This window comes from Juglans microcarpa x Juglans regia, chromosome 5D (genome assembly GCF_004785595.1).
Source record: "Juglans microcarpa x Juglans regia isolate MS1-56 chromosome 5D, Jm3101_v1.0, whole genome shotgun sequence".
NCBI classification, from domain to species: domain Eukaryota; kingdom Viridiplantae; phylum Streptophyta; class Magnoliopsida; order Fagales; family Juglandaceae; genus Juglans; species Juglans microcarpa x Juglans regia.
This window is the reverse complement of record NC_054602.1, coordinates 7,127,352-7,154,556: the sequence shown is the minus strand read 5'-3', so window position 1 is coordinate 7,154,556 and position 27,205 is coordinate 7,127,352. Positions and strand designations below refer to the sequence as shown.

Here is a 27,205-nt window from a genome sequence, read left to right as displayed (position 1 = left end):
TCTATGGGTTTTTTTCAAGAATGTTGGGAGGTGATTAAAGAAAATCTTCTGAAGGTGTTTTAGGAGTTTTTCTCGGTAGGAAAATTTGAGAAAAGTCTCAACACCACTTTTCTCGCTTTAATCCCTAAAAAAGTAGGAGCCATTGAAATTATAGATTTTCGGCCTATTAGCCTAGTGAATGGAACATACAAGATTATTGCAAAAGTGCTTGCTAACCGTTTAAGTGGGGTTTTGGGGAAGATTGTTACTAAACCTCAAAATGCCTTTGTGAAGGGTAGACAGATCCTCGATGCGGCTCTAATTGCTAATGAATGTCTGGACAGTAGAGTGAAGGATGGCAGGTCAGGGCTTATGTGTAAGTTAGATATGGAAAAGACGTATGATCATATGAATTGGGACTTTCTTCTATATCTACTAGGTAGGTGTGGTTTTGGAGAAAGGTGGAGGTCTTGGATTGGATGGTGTATATCTACGGTAAGATTCTCTGTGTTAATCAACGGCAGCCCTGAGGGTTTCTTCCAGAGCTCTCGTGGTTTGAGACAAGGGGATCCGTTATCTCCTTTACTTTTTGTTATTATTATGGAGGCACTAAGCAGGATGATCTCGGCTTTAGCGACTAATGGTTCTATTAGTGGTTTCCAAATTGGATCGCCGAGTAGGGATATCACTACTATTTCGCATTTGTTGTTTGCAAATGATACACATATTATGTGCGAAGCTGATCAAGATCAGTTGAGGGCAGTGAAGGCATTGCTGCTTTGTTTTGAAGCAGTGTCTGGTTTAAAGGTGAATTATGACAAATCCGAGTTGGTGCCTATTGGAGAAGTTCAGAATATAAGGGAGTTGGCTGGCACATTGGCTTGTAAGATAGCGTCTCTCCCAATGAGTTATTTGGGATTACCGTTGGGTATAGCCTCAAGGTCACACTCTATTTGGGATACAGTGATTGAAAAAGTAGAGAGGAGACTGGCAGGTTGGAAGAGAATGTATTTGTCAAAAGGGGGCCAGATTACGCTAATTAAAAGTACACTTTCTAATCTACCCACTTACTTCTTATCCTTATTCCCTATACCAGCAAGTGTGGCGGGTCGACTTGAAAAGCTACAGAGAGATTTTCTGTTGGGGGGGGGGGCTTAGGAGAAGAGTTTAAATTCCATCTAGTTAAGTGGGAGATGGTGTGCCGTCCTATCTCTAATGGCGGTTTGGGTATCAGAAATATGAGGTTGTTCAATCGGGCGTTACTTGGTAAATGGTTGTAGCGATATACTAAGGAACCAGAAGCTTTATGGAAGACGGTGATCGTGAATAAATATGTTGATTTAGGGGCGGGTTGGTGTACTAGAGAAGCTAGAGGGGCCTCTGGAATGGGGCTATGGAAACACATTAGAAGAGGGTGAGAGGTTTTCCATCAACATTCTAGACTACAATTGGGTACAGGTTCCAAGATCATATTTTGGAAGGATGTATGATGTACCAATAGTGCCTTACAAGACTTGTTTCCTACATTATTCTTGATTGCAAATGCTAAAGATGCCATGGTGGGGGAGGTTATGGAAGTTGCAGGAAGGAACATTCACTGGAATATCAACTTCAACCGGGCGGCACAGGATTGGGAGGTGGGGAGTTTTGTAGATTTTTATAGTCTCTTGTATTCTTGTCGTCCAAATATCCAGCATAAAGATGATCTGTGGTGGAGTCCAGCAAGGAAAGGGGTGTTCACTGTTTGTTCCTTCTACAAGGTACTCACACAAGCTCTTGAGATTCAGTTTCCCTGGAGAAAGCTGTGGCACAATAATGCCCCTCCCAAAGCTTCTTTCTTTGTGTGGACAACATCTTTAGGAAAGATTCTCACTATGGATAACCTAAGAAAGAGAAGGATAATTATTGCAGACTGGTGTTGTATGTGTAAAAGAGGGGGTGAGTCGGTGAATCATTTACTTTTACATTGCGAGGTAGCCAGGTCTTTATGGGATGAGGTGTTTAACAGAACGGACATAGCGTGGGTTATGCCGAAAACCGTATTGGATGCTTTGGCCTATTGGACCTCAATTTGAGGTGTGCGTCAAATCAAAGCGGTTTGGAAGATGATTCCTATATATATTATGTGGTGCGTGTGGCAGGAACGCAATGAGAGGATTTTTTAAGACAGAGAGATCTATGGCGGAGCTAAAAATGTTATTTTTTAGGACTCTTTGTACTTGGGCCATTGCTGTGGACCTTAATGGCATGGATTTTCATGACTTCTTAGTTTCTAATGCTCCTAACTAGGGCATATTCTGTAATTGACAGCTGATTGGATGAATAAATAATTATTTTACTTATAAAAAAAAAATCTTGTAGACATCTTATGTACTAGGGCTATGCCTATTATGTTCTTCAATAAAATCTTCGATTCCTTATTAAAAAAATAAAGTGCAACAGTTAGCCTGCGATGGAATATGCCTTCCCAAACTTGAACCTTTTATAAAATATAAGGCCGAACTATCTCTTACCCATTTAGATGTTGAAAGCTTTTCTCAGACCCTCTTGAAGATTATAAATATTAAATTGCAATTAGATTTCGTATTATTCTTTTTTATAAGTAATATAATTTGAAATATTCAAACTATCCATAGAATATTAATAACGCAATATAATATTTTATATTTTTCATATTATTTTTTGCTTGGGGTGGTTTGTGTTCCAATGAAATAAGAGGGGGGTATGGTGTGGGTTTATGGAAGTTTATAAGAAAGGGGTGGCCTTGCTTCGAAAAACTGATTCCCTTTGTAGTCGGAGAGGGCAATCGAATAAGTTTTTGGCGGGACGTATGGTGTGGTGATCATGCATTGGAAAGGGCTTTTCCGTCTCTCTATTGTATTGCAGCTAATAGGGAGACTTCAGTGGCGGATATGCGGTTATTTGATCATGGTTCTCATTAGTGGAATATTCAGTTTAATAGGGGTTTTCATGATTGAGAACTATCTATTGTCTCATATTTTTTCAATCTACTATATTCCATGGGGACTCCTTTGGCACAGCGTGATAGGGTGAAGTGGAGGTCTAATAATCACAAGAAATGTACAGTTAAGGCGTATTATAACATTTTGGTAACACAAGATCATAATTCGTTTCCCTGGAAGAACATTTGGAGGTCTTGCTTGCCTTCTAAAGTAGCATTTTTTGTATGGAATGCCACTTTTGGGAAGATCTTGACCACGGACAATCTGAGGAAGAGAGGATGTGTAGTGATGGATTGGTGTTGCATGTGTAAAAAGAATGGAGAATCTGTGGACTATCTCTTACTACATTGTGAGGTAACAAGGGTGTTGTGGGATGAGATCTTTCGAAGAGTTGATGTTGCTTGGGTTATGCATTTGAGGGTGGTGGAATTGTTGGGTTGTTGGAGGAAGATGCAAGGCTGTCAGCAAGTGGCAACAGTGTGGAAGATGATCTCGTTGTGCATCATGTGGTGTATTTGGACGAAAAGGAATACACGCTGCTTTGAAGATAAGGAATGCACAATAATTGAGCTGAAGAATTTCTTCCTTGATACTTTAATGCTTTGGTTTTCCGCCATTGTATTAAACAGGGACAATGTCCATGATTTCTTATTTTTAAGTTATCGCTCTTAGAATGTTTTTAGGTGGTCTGCTCTATACTTCTTGTGTACATGGGCTATGCCTACTTCATTCATATCAATAATATTAATTCTTACGTTCAAAAAAAAAAATTTATTTTATTCATATCACCATTTGATATTGGGGGGTGATTAAGATGAGAAAGAAAGAGAAAAATAGTGGTTAAGGGCTATGGAAAACCTAGGATTCACTCTAGAAATTACCAATAAAAAAAAGGATTCACTCTAGGAATTTTTTACTTATTGAATTGTTTAATCTTGTTGCATCGGGTTTTAAAATTCAGGCCCTAACCTGTGTCAAACCCGTTTAAGCTTTTCTAAAGCTGTCTTATTAGGGTTTGGTCAGGTCAGGAAACCTGCTTAACGCGTCTCATCACCATCCTTAGCATCCTACATTGAAAAGAATCTTCATCAATTTTGGAGCTTTGAAGTTAGTGCTGCTAACGATCTTAGCTGAACCAAGTGTTATAATGGTTTGGTTCAACTTGGTGAATTTGACCAATATTCAAGCTCCAGTGAAGGTTCTGATTTTTCTTTCAAGTTTGGCTGGGTCTGTAAATGAGTAGCTTCTTTCTGACTTGCTGACGTATGATACCCCATACTAACTGATAATGGTAGGTGGTGTATGAGATCTCACATTTTTTGGGAATGAGAAGTTCTTGCTCTTTATAATGGTTTCAATGGGGCTCCAATTGTATCATTGACTTGTCCTTTTGGAGTGTTGGCCTAGATATGGCTTGGGCATCCCTTGGGGCGTTACAAATAATATCAAAGCCTATCCGAACTATAAATGTGGAAAATGAGCCGTGCCACCTATGATAGACTAGCTCAAAGAGGACGTCGGGAATTTTAGGCGGGGAGATTGTGATACCTCATACTGATTGATAAGTGTAGGTAGTGTATGGAATCCCATATTGTTTGGGAAGGAGAAGTTCTTGCTCTTTATAATGGTTCTAATGGGACTCTAATTGTATCGTTGACTAGTCCTTTTGGAGTATAGGCCCATATGTGGGTTGGGCCTCCATTGGGGTGTTACAACTTACATGAACTTAATTATGTGATATTGGTCAAAAGAGTCTGGTCCCTTCCACCATAGTACTTGGGAAGAAAGCATTTGACAAGTCGTTTGTCAAACTTGTCAACAGTTGTCTTCTTTCGCATTCTAGCAAGTTATTCCGGATTGATATAAATATTATTTATCATTTCACATACTGTCTATGTGCATGCCATTATTCACCCCTTTTTCCAATTGCATCAAAATATCTAACCTGGTATTGCACTCATGATTTCTCTTTTAGCTGAAAAGAAAGTTCTTTGATCTCGACTTGTATTAACCAAACAAGCTTGAATGGAGTTAACTGAGTTGAGCCCAAGTTATGCCTTGGGTTTTTTGCAGCCCTAGTTTTGAGTCCTGCAATTGTAACTAATTTTTATCGATGAGAGTTGGACCTCATTTGACCTTGGATCTGGACACAACAGACGAGCATTTTCTTTTTTTGTAAACACTTAAATAAGAAGAAATAGGAAAAATGAATGTAGGAGGAAATGCTTTGCTATGTGAAGAGTGACTGTGCCATTGATTACTAATTCCTCTACCACTTGCTTCCATTATTGGGAAGCCTTGAACTTGCAAATAGGAATTAAAACTGCTGTATTAAATTTCCTTATTTTTTATGTGCTTTGTAGATGGGAAAAGTATCAAGTGGAGGAGGAAGCAGCACTTGGTCGAGGGAAGCGTCTGCGAAAAGCTGTTTCTTATAGGGAAGCATATGCTCCACACCCAAGTGAAACATTGACTGAGGTACTTTTATTTGCTTTCTGCTTCTAAGCATGAGGATTTTCCTTGTCTACTCAATTTTTCAATATTTTCAGTGATATTGTTAATGAAGATGTGGCTAGAATCTGAAAGGTTACATGTGATAATGATACACGTTGATTCATCTTCAAAAATCGCTTAATTAAACATTAAATCCTAAGTGATTTGTACCTTATTGTCCTTCGATTTCCTTTTTCTATCATGTCTATCTGTGTTGCAACCTCCCCCAAGCCTTGAGAAACTTTCATTTGAACCTTGTAACTCTTTTGGGAAAAATGAATTTCTATGCACATTCTACAAAAGATACTTCTAGGTACATTTGAACCTTTCAACCTCCCCTAAGACTTTGGAAAGTCTGAATTGCACAAGATTACTGATGAAGGATAGTTAAAATAAAGCAAACTCCCCAGAGAAATATTCTTTTGCCTTATCATCACGCAAAATACATATGATATACCAAACTGTGCATCTCCATATATAATTCCTTGAAACCGGGAAATAATTCAGAATGTTTTTGTCATTGAGGAAAGCCATCTTATTCTCTGAAAATCATCAAAAAATGCTACTGAATATCTATAATTAAGACACAGAAATGCTCAAAGGACACTCCAAATATCAAATTGTGCAAACGAGATAGACTAGAGTCTTGATGACTAGCCCTAGATAAAAAAAGAGACACAATGATGCTAACTAAAATGACAAACATTACAGTCAAATACGGTCTCATTACCCAAATCAGGAGCCAAAATGCTTGATAAAAAAATGAAGGATGACCAAGCCTGCAATGCCATTGGAAGGAATGGAAGTAGAAAAGTCTCATCTCTCTAGTCCACCATCCACCAATCACAATAGCGAGGAAGAAAGAAACTGAGAATTGTAAGAGATTTGTGAAATTACGTACAAAACCCGCCCATAGGTGCAAGCAGTAACATGGATAATCTCATCCATATGAAACAAGGGTATAGGATCCATCAGTGCGCTCAATAATATGAGATGGAGCAGATGGACACAATAGAAAAAAAAAATCATTGGAATCACCTATCATGTAATTAATTGTCCTAAAATCAATAACCCACAAGCAGGAAGTAAATGCGATACTTGTGTTCGCAAGAGAGGCCACAATGGAGGGATGTGGCTGGTACTGCTTGTTGCAAAGAATTTCTCAAACTTTTCCTTCGTAATAATGACGGTCATTTCTTGTCGAAAATAATGGAGAAGGTTGTTTTATTATTATTTTTTTTATAGGTAATAAAAATTTTTATTGACTGATGGAGAAGGTTGTTTATGGAAGGAAACCTCATTATTGTTGGTGTTGCTATGTACCTATAAAAAAAAAAAATTGTTGGTGTTGCTATGTAAATTCCAAGAATAAGGAACCATATGACTGTCACCACCTCTGCCTCTCCTTGAATCTCAGCCACAGCCCCTACCACCACAATTACCATGACCTCCACACCTAGTTGTCGCAGCAAGACAGATTATTTGGTAGGACCATTAGGATCCTCAAATAACTTTGATTCGTAAAAATGAGAAGAAACCTCCAAATGTGTTGGAATATCGTAGCTTCCCAAAATCCATGTTGGAATCAAAAAGCTTCCCAAAATCCACGTGCGTACAGGTTCATACTCCGGATGAAAATGAAAAAAAAAGTATAACATGCATATTTTCCAAATCCTTTTCCATCTCTTTAATATCCAAAGTAATAAGTTGATACTGATCGAGTTCTTCACATATATGATTCATCAACGAATAATCTTCCAAACTTTTGTCATCTTGCTGTAGGGAGAAGTATTCATGGGAAAGTTGACAGTTTTTAGTCACATTCTTGGTTCCAGAATACGACTCTACCGCACAGTCTCAGATTTTCTTTGCAATTGGGTAAAGAGAATATTAGGGGTAATTCTCCATGCTATTGTCACACACGCACACCCCAGGTGTTTGACAGAATGCAAGAATGGGACTGCTCTCTTCAAGGGGAGCTCCTCCTTGAGAAATGAGAGAAGAGGGAATAGAGAAGAGAGAGAGAGAGGGAAAAAGAGAGAATTCTATTAAGTTCCAGAATAATCCCTCACAATTTTGTGCCTTCAGTATATATACTGCCAGGCTATCATTATGGACGCAAGCTCTAGAGGCCATGGGCCAGACCAAACACAAATGTAAATAGCAAGAGTCCACTAAATAAAAATGCAAGTCCTACCGTAATAAACTAGGCCCTAGGGAACAACTCCCAGCCCACCAGAACTGATTCTCTAAGACTAATATAAAGAAGACAGGATGACTCTTGAGGCCGATAAGCCCATCAAGCCCAGCCCATCTCAGTTCCTCCTTGAGCTGTGACAGCTATCCATAATCAAGTAATTATCCGGGTACCCTTTTGGTCTTATTTTGAAATTGTGGTGGAAGAAGAAGCATTAGAATTAGAAGAAGATTTAGCCATGATTAAGAGGTTGCCTTTTCCTTAACACCAAAAGAAAAGGGGGATTGCCTTAACACCAAAAGAAAAGGGGGATTGTATCAGCCAAAAAGTGTGACGCAGATCCTGGTGACTGGAATTGGGTTGGCTCAGATACAGTTGAAGATATGGGCCTTTCAGGCTGTGGGCTTTTTATATGGGCTAGACAATTAGGAACATTTTTTCTCTTTTTGCTTTGGGCTGGATTTATTTAAACCGGGTAGGATTCGATCTATGATTGCTTTGAGCTGAACTTAAAACTAGGATATCATAAATTTTTTCTTCTTTCTTTGTTTTAGGTTGTGGGCTAGATTGTGTTAAAACTGAGCTGGACATTCTATCTATGAATTTTTTGAGTTTGACTGAAAACTTGACCAATTGAACTGAGTGAAACTTTTTTTTTTTTTTTTATAAGAGGTAAATTTTATTGATACGAATGAAATAGGCATAGCCTATGTACACAGGAGGTATACAAAAGAACACTTAAATACATTCTAAAATCTCTAAATTAAGGATAATAAGTCATGAACATTGTTTCCATTAAGCACAATGGCTGAAAACCAAAGCAATAACCCGTGTACAAAAAAATTCTGAAGCTCCGTCATTGTGCGCTCCCTATCTTCAAAGCACCACGCATTCCTTTCCGACCAAGTACACTACATAATGCACAACGAAATCATCTTCCATATTGCTGCCACTGGGGGACAACCTTGAATTTCCATCCAACAAGCAAGTAAATCAACCACCCTCAATGGCATTACCCAAGCGACATCAACTCTTCTAAAGATCTCATTCCACAACACTCGTCACCTCACAATGCAATAATAAGTGATCCACTGATTCTCCATTTTTTTGCACAAATAGCACCAATACACACAATGAGTCCCCTCTTCTTTAAGTTGTCCGTGTTCAAAATATTCCCAAGAGCAGTGGTCCATACAAAAAAAGCTACTTTGAAAGGCACGGAGACCTTCAAATACTTTTCCACGGAAGGGTACATTACCTTGTGATGCCAATATTTTGTAATATGCCTTGATTGTAAACTTCTTGTTGCCAATGGACCTCCACTGTCTCATATCCCCGTGTCGTTACACTTTCTGTGGTTATATCAATATGAAAAATTCTGAAACGGTATGCAATTCCTAATCATTAATATCCCTATTAAATAGGACATTCTATCGGTGAGAACCATGAGAAAATGCAAGCAGATCCGCCACAAAAGCATCCTTGTTAACTACAATACTATAGAGAGATGGGAAGGCCCTATCAAGAGCACAATCTCCACACCAAACATCATGTCAAAACCTAATCCTTGTACCCTTTCCAACCACAAAACGGATATGGTTCTCGAAACACTGTCAACTCCTCCTAATAAATTTTCACAAGCCACACCATACGCCCCCAAAAAAAAAAAAAAAAAAAAAAAACTACATTGGAACACCAGCCCCCAAAGCACTTCCATGTCTAAAGCCAATAACTTATTTCCACAGCTAATCCCCCTCCAAGTGGTACCTCCATAGTCATTCCCATAGAGCTTTATTGAAAGTCCTCAAGTTGCACACTCCCAATCCGCCGATCGAGATTGGAGAGCAAACTTTATTCCAATTAACAAGATGAAATTTTGTTTCCTCCCCCACTCCACCCCACAAAAAAGCCCGAAATAACTTCTTGATCCTATTCACCACCCCTGCAGGCAACAGAAATAGAGATAAAAAATAGGTCGGAAGGTTAGATAAAGTGCTCATAATCAGCGTGAGTCGACCCTTTTCGATAAATACAACCGTTTCCAATCAGCCAACCTTTTCTCAACTTTCTCAATAACCCCATCCCAAATAACTCTAGCTTTAAAGGTTGTCCCCAACGGAAGACCCAAATATTTCATAGGCAAAGAAGACACTTTACAACCCAAGAGACTTGCCAGACTATTGATTCTAGGCACCACACCCACCGCCACCATCTCGGACTTACCAAGGTTCACCTTAAGCCCTGACACGGCTTCAAATCATAACACAAGTGCTCGTAAAGTTTGAATCTGGCCAAGATCCACTTCACAAAAGAGGAGAGTGTCATCTGCATATAAGAGATGTGAGATTATGATAGAGCCATTAGTACCATTACCCACCGAAAAATCGACTAAAAAAACCTCATTCAATAGCAGCCTTCACCATCCGACCAAGTGCCTCCATAACAATAACGAAAAGAAAAGGAGACAACGGATCCCCTTGCCACAATCCACGGGAATTGTTACAAAATCCAACAGAGTTGCCATTAACTAGCACTGAGAAGCGAGTAGTAGTAACACAATGTCGAATCCATGAAATCCACCTATCACCAAAGCCACACCTCCCGAGCAAATAAAAGAGAAAATCTCAATTCACATGGTCATATGCTTTTTCCATGTCAAGCTTGCATAGAATGCCCGTTACTCCCTCCTTCAACCTATGATTCAAGCACTCATTGGCAATGAGAACTCAATCAAGTATGTATCTCCCCCGAACAAATGCATTTTGAGGCTTAGAAATAATTTGTTCTATTACCAAGCTTAGCTGATTAGCAAGAACCTTCAAAATAATCTTCTATACCCCACTCACCAGGCTTATAGGGCAGAAATCCTCAATTCCCAATAACTTGAACTGAGTGAAAATTGGCGTGGTTCAAGTTAAGATGTCCTATCCTTGTAACCAAAGAGGGATCTTCCCTTTCTAATTGAGTGATTAAGGTGTATTCTACTATCAAACACTCAGAATAGGACAACCACAGTTTCGGGCAAGCCTACTTTGCTGAGGAGTACTTGCCCACACCAATGGTGTTGGAAATCGATGATGATTTCTCAACCACCAAAACCCAAAGCACTAGCGTTGTCAACATGCATTATTGATAGAACCAACCACTATACTCATCAACACTATCGTCATCACCACAACAAACAAACATCACTCCTGAAATCAACCTCTACAGCAGCTGCAATGACAGATTTCTTGCCTATCATTCTAGTGCACTTCAACACCCAAAAGAGTGACAATGATGGTATCATGACTTTCACTGACATTGAAAATTGCCCATAGTGTCAATTGAGAATGTCATCTTGCTAAGATAAAGAATCACTAAAGTGCAGTTTGGATAGTGAGATGAGATGAGATGAGATGATATGATTTTAGATGAAAGTTGAATAAAATATTATTAAAATATTATTTTTTAATATTATTATTATTTTGAGATTTGAAAAAGTTGAATTGTTTATTATATTTTGTGTGGGAATTTAGAAAAGTTGTAATGATGAGATTAGATAAAACACTTTCACTATCCAAACGGGGCCTCATAGAGAGCTGAGACAACTAAATGACATACATATGGTTCTAAATTTAAGAACAAAAAAATGAATGGAAGAAAGATGACTAAGGGTAAAATGGAAGTAGGATCAATATGGCTTTGATACCATGTAATGTTGACCAAGAGAAGTGAGAAATGTGGGAGTTCAAAAGTATGTACTCCCCCATTAAGGCTTCTTTCCATTATGTGGTATAGACGTGCAAAGTTTGATTAGAAAAACTCTTCTCACAAGCTAACCGTATTGACAAGATAAAGAGAATACTGTCTAATCAACGGGTAAAGATAACACCAATGGTTAAGCTTTATCTGGGATAATCTTATTTTTCCTTTAGGCAGTTTTCCTTTTACTTAAAAAAATTAAAATCTAAGATTTAGAAAATCTATGAAATCTGCAAAAGGAATAGACGTAGTGTCAAAAGCAAGAGAGTGGTCAAGCGCACAGGTAATGGTAATGGTGTGACCTTTCTAAGTCCAAGTGTGTGGATTGAGTATGGAGAGCGGCCACCACAAAAGTGCTGAAAGTAGGATTGTATCTAAACCACCCCTCCTGAGAAACGACTCAAGTGGGACCTGCACTAGGAGATGCCACCTAATTTTTTGGGAAACCTTTTCTATACTTGTTATGGACATGAAGTTTTTCCTCTTATTAACTAAATATCTGTTACTTAGAAGACAATTGTAAATTGAATCTATTAAATTATAGGTTCTAATGTGACGTGTCCTGTAAAAAAACTGGTATGTAACTTATCAAAAAAATTTCGGTATTTCTATTCCTACCCTATGCTCAGTGTTGTGAATGGGTGAGTGTCTAGCAACGACCAACTCATGACTTAACACGTTCTTTAATAAATCATTCTTGTTATATGCAGTCCTTTAAGAGAAGTATTGTTTTTGGAGCTTGATTTGCCAATGTATTGGAAACACATCAGACACATATACAGTCAAAAGATCTATTTAATCTGTTGGCATGCCTGTTTTTTGTATTAATGCAACTCTACTTAGAGCCATATCCTCTGATGAATGTGAGGGAATCATGTATTTCCTTGGGACATCCACTTGCTTTTTTTGGCCTCCCATTTGAATCACTTTGATAATTGATGCATAATTTCTACTTATAAAAAAAATGATTGGTGCATAATTTCCGGGTGCTAATTGTGTTATGCTCTCGTACATGTTGCTTCTTCATCCTGCTTATGTACATTGCCATAAGGAACCATTTCCATAATTGTTTGTTTGTTAAGCAGAGTTGTGGTGATGAGGAACGAGAGCAGGAACCAGAGCCAGAGCGGGAATATACACCAGCAGGACGTGCACTAAAATCAAAATTGTAGGTTCAATTACTTTTCTACTGCGGTTGATTTTGTTAAGAAGCCAAAATGGTGAAAACTATGCACATGAATAATTTACTGCTGACAATGATTCACGCAAAGAAGTTAATTACAGAAGATATTTCAAAAGGGAATAAAAAATCTATGAATTTGACAGGCAAAAGTGCAGCATACAGGGGGAAAAGAAGCCTTTGTTCTCATCATGAAGTTGTTAGAACAGCTTGGCAATTTTGTGCAAAAAAGAAATTGTTCTTTTTTTTTTTACTGTTGTTGTAACTTTCAACTTGTTGTATAATAGTACATGATTAAATCGTTTTTTGGCCCTTTGCGAGATGATCAAGGGCAATTATGGGTTGTTAATATATTGAAACCATGGATTATGCCATTTACTCTCTAATTTTCATTGAACAGTGCTAAACTCCGTGCTAGACAAAAGGAACGGCTTGCTCAGAGGAATGCAGGTTTAGAATCTTGTCTTGGTGGGGGAATACCTGAACCTGATTCTGTCCCTAACTATCCTTCCATAAACTCCAAAGAAGGGGATGTAACTGAATTACATCAAGCTGTCAGTGAGAAGATTTCAGTAATTGACTTAGAGGATGACAAATTCATTCAGCCAGTAGATGGTCCGAAGTGTAAGAATGACATCCCTTTAAGGCTGGGCAGAATGTCAAAGTACAAAATGAGTAGTCATCTGGATTTTCCTGTCAATCCACTTGGTCATCCATCTCCTGACGTTTTCCTTCCTAGTCACCATTTTCAAAGCACGAGTTACACAAACTCAGTGCCCACCAGCAACTTGTTACCAGTTCTGGGACTTTGTGCTCCCAATGTTAATCAAGTGGAGCCATCATATCGAAACTTGTTAAGAGCAAATGGCAGACAAAGTAAGCTGGGACCTGGACCAGAGTTTCCATTCAGTCTGGCTTCTTGCTTCAGGACTTCAATTGAGACAGATGGGAAAAATCAGGACTCTAGCTTGGACAAAGCAAAGAAACCAGATGCGACTGCTGAAGTTGTGCAACAGGGTCTTAAGAACAGCATCCCGGATAACTGTCCTCCATATCTTCCAGTACTCTCTCTCCCTCCTCTCCCCCCCCCCCCCCCCCCCCCCCCCCCCCCCCCCCCCCCCCCCCCCCCCCTCCCCCTTCCATGTCAGGCTTATATTTCTCGTCCTCATATTAACTGCCATGCCTTTTCTCTTTGCAGTGCCTGCCTGCTGTCCAAGGAAAAGCTTCTGAACGTTTAGAAAGTTGTGGTTCTACTTTCTCTGATTTTCAAGAAAAGATGGCATTGCCAAACTTGCCATTTGATGAAAAAATGCTGTCCAGATTCTCACTTTCAGCAAAGACCGCACCAACTTCACATCTTGACTACCTACCTAGCTTGTCATTAGGTAGCAGACCTGAAGCTGTCAATGGCTTCATGCAGGACTTCCCAACAATACCATTACTGCCCAACCTAAAATTCCCAGCACAAGATGCAGTGAGATATAATCAGAAGGACAGGGAGATGCCACCCACATTGGATCTTGGACAGATGCCGGCCACATTTTCCTCATTTCCTGAAAAACATAAGAAGGTGCTTGAAAGCATAATGATGAGGACTGGATCTGGATCAAGCAATATGTTTAGAAAGAAATCGAAAAAAGACAGCTGGTCTGAAGATGAACTTGATTTTTTGTGGATTGGTGTTCGTAGACATGGACGGGGAAATTGGGAGTCCATGATTAGAGACCCGAGGTTAAAATTTTCCAAATATAAAACATCAGAAGATTTATCAGCAAGGTGGGAGGAGGAACAACTCAAGCTCTTTGATGGGTCAGTCTTTCCAGTTCCAAAATCAACCAAGCCGACACAGTCTACTAAATCTTCATTATTTCCAGGCATTTCTGATGGAATGATGGCCCGGGCCTTGCGAGGTAGTAGACTCACCACACCCCCAAAGTTTAAGGCCCACCTGACAGACATGAAATTGGGTTTTGGTGATCTTATGCCCAGCGTGCCACATTTTGAAACATCTGATAGACTTGGTTTGCAAAATGACCAGTTTGTATCTATGCCAACTTGGAATCATGAGAAGTATTGGGCAAATCATCCTGGGGAGTCTTCTGCTGGACCTTGTGAAGGGCTGGGAACTTCTTCAAATGTACCCATTGACAAGCCATTTCTGCTCAATTCATATGGAACCAGTTGCTTAGGTTCTTTGGGTCTGAATTGCTCGACCAGCTTTGATGCACAGATAAAAGAGGATGAACAGTGTGCTAATAAGTATGGGAAGTTTCCTAATCTCGATTTAGGAGTTGGCGAATCTGTCAGCTCAGTATTGCTTCCTGATTCCAATAAAAGGCCGAATCTTTCACACTTAAAGGGCGAAGAAGCAGCTGGATGTAGTTCTTCAAAGGACAAGCTACCCCATTGGTTGCGAGAAGCTGTGAGTGCACCCACAAAACCCCCAGATCCCGACTTGCCACCCACTGTATCAGCAATTGCACATTCAGTTCGATTGCTATATGGAGAAGATAAGCCAACCATCCCTCCATTTGTGATCCCAGCTCCGCCTCCTTCCATACCAAAGGATCCAAGACGGACTCTAAAGAAGAAAAAGAAACGGAGCTCACATTTGTCGAGGTGGGTACCGCCAGACATTGCTGAAAGGAGTCAGGAATTCCGAAGAAACCTCCATGGTGGTAATGCTGGTTCAAGCTCAATCTCATTGGCTCCAACATTTTCACTGCATCCAGAATTGACCTTGGGAACAACAGCGCTTCCACAGATTGAATCTGACCTGAACTTGCGTCCTCTAAATTTGAATATGATGAACCCATCATCCTCATTAGTACATTTACACCAGCAGAAGAAAATCGGCATGGGATTGTCCCCCTCTCCCGAAGTGCTTCAGCTGGTAGCATCATGTGTTGCTCCTGTCCCACATATGTCATCGATTTCTGGCATGACGAACTCAAGCTTCATTGATGGTAAGCTTGAGGTATCAAAATCTGTTGACCTAGTCGGATTCTCAGACCCGCAAGATGCATTTGAAAAAAGGAAAGCTGAGCAGAGCTCACCTTTTAATGTATGGAATTCAAATCCGGGGAGAAATTACAGGAACGTCCTGAAAGTGGAGATTCTAGCAAAACTCAGTCAGATCCCCTTCGGACTGAACGGCCTGATGGTGAGGATATATCATCTGAGGGCACTGTCTCAGATCATCTTGTAAGTGACCATGAATCATAGCCGTAATATGAGACCGAAAACCTGAACATAGCTATTCTTTCATGCTACTAAAAGTTTCAGGATCTTCACCAATGTGCTCGAATTTTTGTAGGTATGAAGTGAGTGATGAACAGAAAATATAGGTTTATTAGGACATCTCTTGTAAAGGTTCTGTAGGAGAAAATGAAATATAGTGTTGCTTGCTTGATATTTCTTAATTCATTGCCTTGCACCAATCCATGAGCATCTCTTTCGTTTTCTAGTCCCAGACCAATGAGATTATATCCGAATTAAGGTGTCGGATTTGTTGGCTAATTTTCCTTTTTTAAATGCTGCTGCATGCCAGACCTTGAAAAATTCCTCAGTTTTAAAACAGGAGATTGAAATGCAACCTATCGGTGCTGAATGCGGCTGCAGAAAGCGTATATATAGAAGTTTATTTTTTATTTTTTCCTAGGCAAGCGTCGTCTTGATCTTAATAATAAAGCTTGTAACTGATGTAATCCAAGATACAAGAGTAATCCAACAAGAGATATGATATTTATAATAGAGTGCGCAAGTACTTCATGACTTTTGAAAAAAAAAAAGAGTAAATATGAGATTCACATGAAAAAATTAATAAGAAATGATATTTACAGTTATAGAATGTGCAAGTGTCATGTACTTATTTTGAAAAAAAGTTAGTAAATATGAGACTTATATAAAAAAATTAATTCTTTAATGGTGGACTCTAGCACTGCACGCTCTTTATGAAAAATAGTGAGATTTAGTATTAAAAAATTAATTTTGAGTAATGTTACATACAGTTTATATGAGTTGTTTAAGTACTATGCACTCTTTTTTATTTAAAATGAATGTGTGACGCTTGCATAACTTAAGACTGTATAGCATTGCTCATCCAACAAACATCCCATTACAACTTATGTAGCATGTAGAGAGAGAGAGAGAGAGAGAGAGAAGAGTTAAAAAATGGATTTTAGGTCTAATAAATCAGTTTTCACCCATCTCCACCAAGGGAGGGCCACCCTGTGTGGTGATTTTGATACAGTTTGATTTGCAAACTACCAAGGCCTTATTTGTTTTCGAAAAACATCTCATCTCATCTCATCTCATCATTATAACTTTCTCAAATCTCTATACAAAATAAAATAAACAATTCAATTTTTTCAAATTTTAAAATAAAAATAATATTAAAAAATATATTCTAACATTATTTTATTCAACTTTTTAACTTTAATCTCATCTCATCTTTAAAAACAAACGAGCCCTAAGTTTTTGGCTCGAGGCCGTAACGGTTTGAGTGGTGCATGTGCACTTTGCTATATTTGATAGAGAGATCTGGACACAGATATAGACATAAAATTTTCAAAATTCAGATGGTCGTGCCGGTTGACATGCAGCTCCTGATCCCCTGCTTAATGAGTTAATTTGGTTTTTTTTTTTTTTTTTTTTATTTTGTCCACATGAATATTATTATAGGGGAACCTACGTTTCTGTAGTGGAGTTTTTGTAGACCACTGTTTTGGGTTAATGCTAATGAATTTATGAGATAGATAACTTTTTAGTAGTGCTACATGTGCGTATAATTTTATACATTATATTATACATATAGAGTGTCGGTCCTATTTTATTAGTTAGTAAAATTGCAAGTATAGATAATATTTTCTTTAATTTTTTTTATTATAAGATAAATTTCAGGATTTAATAGTGGGATTTTTGTAAGAGATCTAAAATGTCATTTGCATATAAAATTATTGTAAGTTTGTTATTAATTAATTCCATTTGTAATTAATTTCGAAATAAAGTTAACATATGTCCCGATTCAATGCCAAACGCAACAATCAAAATTCAGTTTCCATATTTATTATTATTATTATTATTATGGTAAGTAAAATTCACGTAATATTGCTTGGGATTCAAAATAAAGAAATGATTCGTAGAAATCTTAAATAGACAAATTACGTGCAAGTTTTTATAAAAAAGTAAACTACATCTTAAAAAAATAAAAAATATTTTTTATTAATAAGTCTCGTTTTTTTAATAAAAAAAAACTTATTCGAAACTTTTATATTTGAGACTGTTCTTTGTTTTCTTTGTAGCCTCTCTCGTGCTGTATTTTTCAGAAGAAAAGCTGTCTCACTGTAAACTCCTACCGTTAATCGCGGAATATGTCCACCAAAATATTAGAAAACTTTCTCGAAGATGGTAGCTCATGACTTGCACATGGCTAGCTCCACAGTCAACTTTCAAACAAAACTGCAAAGAAAAAAAAAAAAAAAAAAAAAACAGCTCCCTACAAATCTCTCTCCCTCTCTTTCTCTCTGTGTTCAAAGCGTTATTTTAACTTCCTTTTATATAATGCATATGATCAAATCTCACGGCCAAGAGCCCACTTGCAAACATATGATACCAATTACTGCTTTCTGAGACAGGTCCTACTTGGTCCCATCTTATCTTTCGCTCTTTTTTCTCTCGTCCCAAACAAGATATACCGGAAAGTATCTCCCATATTAATCTCTGAGTTTAAAGTTTGAACGGGCTGTATTTGTTTTCCCATTTATAATTTGTCTCAACAGCATGACAAACAGGGTTCTTTCTATATATATAGGAAAGTAGCCTGCTTGCGTCTTGTAAATATAGCAAGGACTGTCTTTCCGCTAGCTTTCCTATGTCGTTTTTTGTGATCTATGACAAGAACTGTACTGAACATCTGAATGTGAGCAAAAATAAAGAAGGAAGAAGTAAAAGACTTATATACATGTCATTATCTGTGAATGTATAAATATATATATATATTAATTACCCATTTGATCGATACAACTAAAACAAAAAAGACAAGGAAAAAAAAACAAATCTACCAAACAGGAGATCGAAAAGCAAAACAAGTTTGCTTTGTTTTTTAGGGTCAGTTTCTAGTGAGAAGCAGTGGCCAGTACTAGTCTTGGAGAAGGGTTTCTTGGGTTGGCCACAAACCTAGAAGAGAAGGAGCAGAACTGATGGTAATCTTCATCCAACAAGCCTCCACTTCCAGTGGTATCGAAGTTGAGAGAATAGCTCAATGGATCGTATCGGCACTGGAATGAACTCTGTCGACTACTCGTGGCGCGCAGGCCTCGGCTATGTCTCTTTAGTTTCCTCACCAGTTTGGTTAGACAACAACAATGCGACGGCGAGACATCGGTTGCCAGGCAAGTGCTTGACACGGCGGTGGTACTCATACTGGTGGCGGAGGCAGTGGTGCTGCCGGCTGAACCACCGCCACTTTTTGTGGTGGCAGTGTTTTTCGGCCACCAAAGGAGACACATTATTTGGGCCATCTCTTAATTTCTCTGTGATCTCTCTCTCGTGTCTATCTCTCTGGCTAGATGCGTTGGATGTAAAAGATTGCGGAAATGAGTGGGACAGTTAGAGGTGTGGAAGTGTTGAGTTTCTTCAAGTATATATAGAGGAAAAGTGGGTCTTATTTTAAACACTTAATAATTATTTATATATATCTCTATCATCTCTAATATTTATTTAGAGAAATACTTCGGCCACGAAATGATTACATAAAATCAGTTTCACAAATTAATATATTTTGATATAGTTTATCAGATTATAAAATTATTTTTATTATAAAGTAATTCTAACAAATCAGATAAAATCACATTAATTTATAAAATTATTTTATATAATTATTTTGTAGATATAACATTCCTCATTTATTTATATTAAGAACTATATTCAATTACGATGTCTATTCGTTTTAGCTTATAACACGAAAGCAACAATATCGATTCAATATATAATATTGTATGTATATAATATTTTTCTCAAAAAAGTTTCATAGGTCAAGTGGCTCAACGAAAAAATATATATTTATTTCAATTAGAAAAGTGCTACAATTGTAAGGGGATTTCCCTCACTTCCTAAGTTTATTGGGCGTTCGGTCGAGAGTAATAGGCTTCAACTCGATACCCAACCTTAGGGTCTAAACTTATCTACGAAGTAAGCCGCCTGCAAGAGAAAGTAAATAATGATGACTGATGGGACGAACATACTTGGCAGGGCAGAGCGAGAAAGATGGAGGACCTTTGATCTTTTGACGTAGGAATATCGACAGACCACCAAAAATATCAGGAGAGTAAGGCAAATCAGAAAACTACGCCAAATTATTGACACCACTATCTAAACTACATGCCACATTAATTACACCGTTGCAGAGATAAGCCGCATTAAAAAATTCTGACAAAAGAAATAGTAGAAAGGATATGAACTCTAATGGGACAAGCACGATTTGTCCCCCTAGACCCATGATATAAGTAGTAATTTTCAGATACGAGAAAGCTCTCTGATTTCTATACTCCATTATTATTTATAAACTTCTAAAATACTCTACTAACTTTGGCATCGGAGACTCTTCGGCAATATTTTAAATACCGTACCGGACGCCGTACCGGGCAAGGCACTGGAACAAAATATTTCGGTACCGGTACCGTTTCGGGATAGCGTTTCGGGATAGTCGATATATGAATAAATTATATATATAAATATATATAAAAATTATATTCTAAAATAATAGTCTATATATAAATAAATAATATATAAATACATATATATAAAAATTATAAATAGTCTAATCTGAATTAGGAGTTAAAAAATAAGCTTGTAGTTTGAAAAAACGAAAAAAAAAAAAACACAAGCTGAAATATCGGTCGGTACCGGCCGAAATATAGGCCGGTATTTTGGTCGGTACGGAACAGATATAGTACCTGTACCGGCCGGACGGTCGAAACGAAAAATTTCGACCGTACCGGCCGGTACGGTACGAAATTTAAAACACTGCTCTCCGGCCTCAAGGGCACCCTCTCCCAGCTTCTTTCTTCTCTATTTTTGCAGGTTCAAATTTGAAGAGTTGAGTTGCTGGAACTTGACGTAAAGACATACAAAACACAAAATTAATAACAATTACAAAAAGATATCACAAAAATAAATCTACATAAAATGAATTCATATAAAGCGTTAGATCTAATTATAAAAATAATTTTATAATCTAACGTATCATATCAAGTAATGTAAATTTATATGATTGTCTACGTTAGGTTGTAAAATTCAGTTAAATTCAGTCTAATTTTAAGTTAAGTCTAACATCTAAATACCCAACTCTCAAATTATTAAACTCATTTCAACTCAAAAACTTCTTACACATGGGACCTATAATATTTTTTAACTTAACACATCTTTATACGTGAGATCCACAATCTTTCTTAACTTTTTATAAAATATATTAAACTCATAATTTTAATATCTAAATACATTTTAAATTTAATTTATATTAATTTTACATAATTTTTTTTATTATTTAATTTATTATTATTTATAAAAAATTGAACTCATTTTAACATTCAAACGAAGTGTTATAAAACTTTTTTAAAACTATAAAGGTGAAGGTTCCAAGCAAATACGAATATTTGAACCGCATTGCTCTTTTCCAAGACCCCGTTGTGTCAGGCACGTGATCATAAAAGCATGGCAATTAATTAAACCTTAAAGTTCTAGATTGTAGACATTGGTCATATAATGGAAGTGGAAGTAATGGAAATGTATCGCCATCACACGTCACGTCACGTCACGTAAGACCACGAATGATCACGATATGACATTTTCATTTAGCTAGGGAGTAAAAGATTTTTTTTTTCTTATTTTGTGTCACACTCATATCATGTGATAAGAGTGATTGCTTTCAAAATAATTAAAAAATATTCCGATTGCTTAATAATTGATCTTGAGAAATTAGGCCATGCCATGCAATGCACTTTTCAGTTCAAATTCAAAAAGCTTCTATTGTTTTGGCCAAACTAATTATTTCAGTTGCATTACTTTTTCTTTTTGGTTAATAATGTCAGATGTAAAGGTAAAATGTTATGATCTCACGTCGACTCTGTATAACAATCAATCCTATACTAAGTGGATTGATTGCATTACTCATCTTAATTTTTAAAGATGAATTCTACGGAATAGATTCATCATAATAATGATATCAGAACTAGAAAAAAACTTAGCATAGAGCCCGCCTGTATGAGCGCCGAGACTATTGTGGATTTCGGCTGTAGAGCGAGGTGATACGATCCCACATCGACTAAATATGAGATTAGTTGATAGTTTATAAGTCATTAAGCACCCTTCTATTATAAGCTAGTTTTCAAAAATAAGTTCTACTTAATGGGTTCATAACACAAAATGCCCTTTGCTCGAAAAGATAAAATTCTCCAAGACAAAAAGAACTAACTACATGTTACAGAAATAAAATCAAAAAATGAAAAAGTGTATTGCCCTTTATTTTTGGTAATGTATAGTATATGGACGAGAGAAGTGCTACCAAGTACCGATACCAAAAAGTATCATAAAAATAAGTTTACAAATTGAAATAACTTCATATTATATATGTAGGGGTCAAATCATAAGTCTAAAAGTTAGCATCGAGATAAAGTCGAAAATCAAATTAAGAGATAAGGCTAAGAAGAGATAAGGAAAGAGACTCCTAAAAGGAAAAAGTTACACAAGGTAAGTTAGACTCAATCACTCTAAAAAAATAGACCTCTATATAATGCGGAAATCTTCACAAATCTAACGATCTCTCCACAAGCTGATCATAGAAGCTCCTTTCACCTAGACTCACCACAACTTCTCTACACTTAGACTAAATTCTTCAATTATATTGTGAGATATGTGAGGTTACAATAAATTATAAAATCAGCTATCATAATAAATTTTGCCTCCAAATAACCCGTGAACGTAGGCATTATGCTGAACCACATAAATTTATTTGTCTTTTTCTATTTATTTTTATTTGTTTATTTGTTATTTATTTTATGGATGAACGCGAAGAGTATTGTATCGAAACCCAAATCACCATCGTGGGCAGGGGATAATCATTTCCTTCCTTTCTGTCTGTTGTACAATTTAAAGCATTAACAATATGTTAGATTTATTTTATAATAAAATTAAGTTTATAATCTAACATATCAAATCATCAAATTATATTAATTTTTTAGTTTAATTTTATAAAATTTCTTTGTGGCTAAATTATATATGCAAATATCTGCATATATACATAGAGGTTAATAACAAAATAATGCCTCGAAGACTTTTCCCAATAATTTAGAAATTGAGATACAGTGGTAGAGGAATAATAGAAAGCTAGAGAAATTAAAAATGAATTAATTATAAATTAAACTGGATCAAACATTGCCTCTTATAAATGAATTATCAGTCAATATTCCTACACTTATTTTCTGGTTGGGTGACTGTGGTACTGTGACACTGTCATTATTCTTGGAAAAGAAAATCAAAAGGAGAAGGAAAACGACTCCTGTGTTAAAGAATTAATTAAAGTTAATATAACCCTTTTTCAGCAGTATTGGCAGCTTCCTTCTCTGGTCAATTTTGTTAATCATTTTCCTGACCTGCAAGCATGCGGCAATTTCAAGAAAGGTATCAAAAGAGTATCGCCTTCAAACATTACTGCCAGTGGCCAATTAGTTTTTAAAAAATAAACTGTAAAAAAATAGTGCCACCTGTGGTATAAATTAATTTAAGCTTAATTGTTTGAGGACTGTTATGGCAGTCTTAAATCGCTGTAACAAAAAAATAAGGAAAATGCTCTGCACACAACATTTTATACAACACAATGTGTTAGATGAGAGGTATTTTTATAAAACATCTTATAAAAGTAACATAATTTTATAAAAATACCCATCTTTTATAATATTGTTGTATAATATATTGTATAATTTGTTGTGTGTATATCATTACTTAAAAAACAAATCCTAAGATATCAACTAAATCTAGTTGATGACATGCAACACATGATCGATCCTGTTCTTAATGCACACTTAAGACGATGAGTAATGCTAGAGAGAAGTTACTGTAGCAGTGCACACTTTGCACTCACTACATGATTGCTTTTAGTTCTCTACTTTTTTATTTTAGACTTGAGACATGTGTGGTATAGATGATATCACATCATGTGTGCAAAATAGTTGTTCCTAACAGTAACTTCTATCTATATTTATTCTAAGATGATATATCACAAATGAATTAATCTATTAATTAATGACTAAGGAGTGATTTGGATTGAGAGATGAATTGATATGGATTGAGATGATTTGTGAATAGAGAATAAAATTTGAATTATTTATTATATTCTAAGATGATATATCACAAATGAATTAATCTATTAATTAATGACTAAGGAGTGGTTTGGATTGAGAGATGAATTGATATGGATTGAGATGATTTGTGAATAGAGAATAAAATTTGAATTATTTATTATATTTTGTGTGAGAATTTAAAAAATTTATTTTGAGATTTAAAAAAATTGAATTGTTTATTATATTTTATGTAAAAATTTAAAAAAATTGAAATAATGAAATGAAATGAATTGAAGTAAATTTTAAATGCAAACTTGGCCTAAGAATAATTATTAATTAGAGAGTAACATTTTTTTTACAATTTTGGTTATTATTTTTGTTATAATTTAATTAGTTACAATTAGGACTACGCACAGGAATTACCACTCATGACATTTCAGAGTAAAATCACGGTGACGAACGATCGATGGTGGATTACCCTAGAGGAATAGGAGTAGCAAGAAAATGATGAAAGGCAGTGGAATCCCAGTACCCATTCTGAGAATATATATTGTACTGTCGTTTTGTCAGAGTACTCTGAATAATTTGACTCAGATGACATCAAATTGACAGCCTCTCGATTGGCTCATATCATGGGTCCACCCATCACCTTTTCTATCAACTCCAATGCTTGCTTTTGCTGGGCATTTTGTAATGGATGGTGCTACTGACCGTTGTCACTGCCGATAATCCAATCGTATTTTAGGTTTTTGTTTTTGTTTTTAATATTTTTTTATAAAAAATACATAAACTCAATAATAATATTCACTTACTTAATTATTAAAAAAACACTAAAAAAAAAAAAAAGAATTGGTCAAAACATCGATCATCTCATCGGTTCAAACAACATTACTCTGCTAACTTCCATGGACAAATCTCAAATAGTTAAATTCTGTACAAAATTTTTGCAAAAATGTGAGTTTCATTAATAAAAGATAATTTTTTTATATTTTTTTTAAGTAAAGTCTATTTTTTTTACAATAATTAATTTATATGAGATTTATTTATTTAAGATTTATATAAATTATTTTTCTTTACAAAATAGGTAAAATAATGATACGACATATATATAACATTTACAATTTTTTTTTTTTTACAGTTTTTATAATACAAAAATACCAACCATTATTTACCAATTAACTACTAAAATGTTAACTAAAAAAGAAAATTATTTTTTGCGAAACATAGTTTTTGAGATGGATAAGAATTATAATTAGGTCGACTCATGATCAGGATTCAATTTCAGTACGTATAAGTTTCTCGTTTTTGGCCAAGGTGACGAGAATCCACACATATATCTGAAAAACAAACTTAATTTGCAGTGTTTGAAGAAGACAGAAATGGCATGATTAAGTCAATGGCCTGGTGGGGTTCTCGATCTGCATGTTGGAGATACATAGTTAAAAGGGTTGATCTCTACAGACTACGTACAGAGCCATGATCACGTGGTGGCCGGCCAGAACTATATGTATATGTAAGTAACATGCATGATATATATAAATAATATAGCACATGGATTGAAGGGGAGCCTTGGATCTCTCGATCGATCAGTAAGTCAGAGACGATCCAGTGTGCATATGCAAATGGACATTCACAGCTTGCAGACATGAAATCGTCAATTTATATTCTTTTTGGGATGTCTTATTTGCTGTATTTTTGGGTGATCTTTTACCTCTTTATTTCTGTGTTGATGTATGCTCTCTTAGAACACTGACATCATTGCATAATATATATATATATATATATATATATATATATATTTATAAATATAATAAGATTTGTGATCCAGCATGCATCAAATCCAGTGTTCTGAAAAAAAAAATATCATGTACCCTCATAATAAGGGTACAAGCACTACTTTATTTTGTTGTCGTATTTTTTACCACCTTTTCCCTTTGTCAGATTGATTTTTTTATTATCGTCGGGTCGATTTGTTTGTAGGGCTTGGTCTTCGTTTATTTGTTTGACTGTTCAAGCAGCTTAAGTACACACTCTGACAATGAAAATATTTAATAATTTTGTGTTAAATAGTAATATGCATTAATATATTTTAGATGTTCTACTCCTGTATTTTTTTTTTCAATTTTTTTTTCTTCCTTTCTACATCTTGATGTTTTATGCTCGGCAAGTACTCCATGAGCAGATGCTCTTAAATACTTGTTAAACATCATCCACTAATTATACATATATATATATATATATATATTTTTTTTTTTTTCGAAGAATTTTGGAGGGAAGCTTAATTGATGCTTATTTCACTACAACAAATTACATTTTTTCTCGAGTGATTTTGTTGCAATTAGTTAATATTCTTGTTGAAAATGACTTTTTTCCATCATCTCAAGTCCTAGCTGCCTCTCTAGAAATAAGTGGAAACATATAATACTTAAACTTGCGATTGAAATGTTTGTTTGAAATACTCTTATTTCTAATGATTTTTGTCGCTATAAAAAGTGTAAATAAAAGCGTGCCAACCATGATCAATTGTAGTAAAAAAAAGGTAAAAAATTTTTCCAACGATTTTTTTGTCAGTGGAAAAAGTCCATCATAATATTGAGAGCTTTGATCGATGATTCTTATTGCGGCGATTAAAATTGCCACAAATAATTATTTGCAAACAAAAAATTAATCCCGTTCGCAAATGCTTATATATATATATATAATTTCTACTTGGTAGAGAGACAGATGTTGATTAGTGAAAATTAAGGGACAAAAATGCTTTGAACAGCCACATTGTTTGCCTTGACGAGAAAATGGACCATGCAGAAATTGACTCATGATCAGTTTGAAATTAATTTATTATCTATATATATATATGTACATAAAATACGTACACATTCTCCTAGGAATTAAGAATATGGTTTTCATGCTTCTTAAAATATTGACAATGGCAGTTTGCTTGTATGGTGGATTTTGGTTCTACTTTATCTGGTCAAAATGACAGTGAAAAGTGAAAAACAAAAGCACAAAAAAGAATGTTATATTTTTAAAGAATTAAAACGCGGCCATGGCTAGCTACTTGACATTCTTTCAATTATAGCCTAGGTTTATTTTTTAAATAAGTGTACAACTTATAACTGTATTTATATAATGTTATTTTATGTACAAACATACACACAAATCCGAGCTCACATGACATGTGCGCACATGTATTTTCCTAGTACGTGAGAAGTAAATTAAAATGGTTTTCAAGACTGTGGGCTACCATTTTGTTGTTTCATGGAGCTAGCTATTTTTTATTTATTAATCTATGGTATTGGAGTACACATTCCAA

The 27,205-nt window shown here is 35.9% G+C and overlaps 1 protein-coding gene across 1 annotated transcript in view; it reads left to right on the top strand.

Moving 5' to 3' along the window:
• Positions 1 to 15,978, top strand: part of LOC121266574 (protein CHROMATIN REMODELING 4-like) — a 30,825-nt gene extending 14,847 nt beyond the window's left edge. The window contains 5 exon segments of the mRNA XM_041170444.1: positions 5,306 to 5,420; positions 12,462 to 12,544; positions 12,957 to 13,617; positions 13,755 to 15,638; positions 15,641 to 15,978. Coding sequence (XP_041026378.1) covers positions 5,306 to 5,420; positions 12,462 to 12,544; positions 12,957 to 13,617; positions 13,755 to 15,638; positions 15,641 to 15,781 — 2,884 coding nt within the window. The 3' untranslated portion in view covers positions 15,782 to 15,978.
• The last annotated feature ends 11,227 nt before the right edge of the window (positions 15,979 to 27,205 follow it).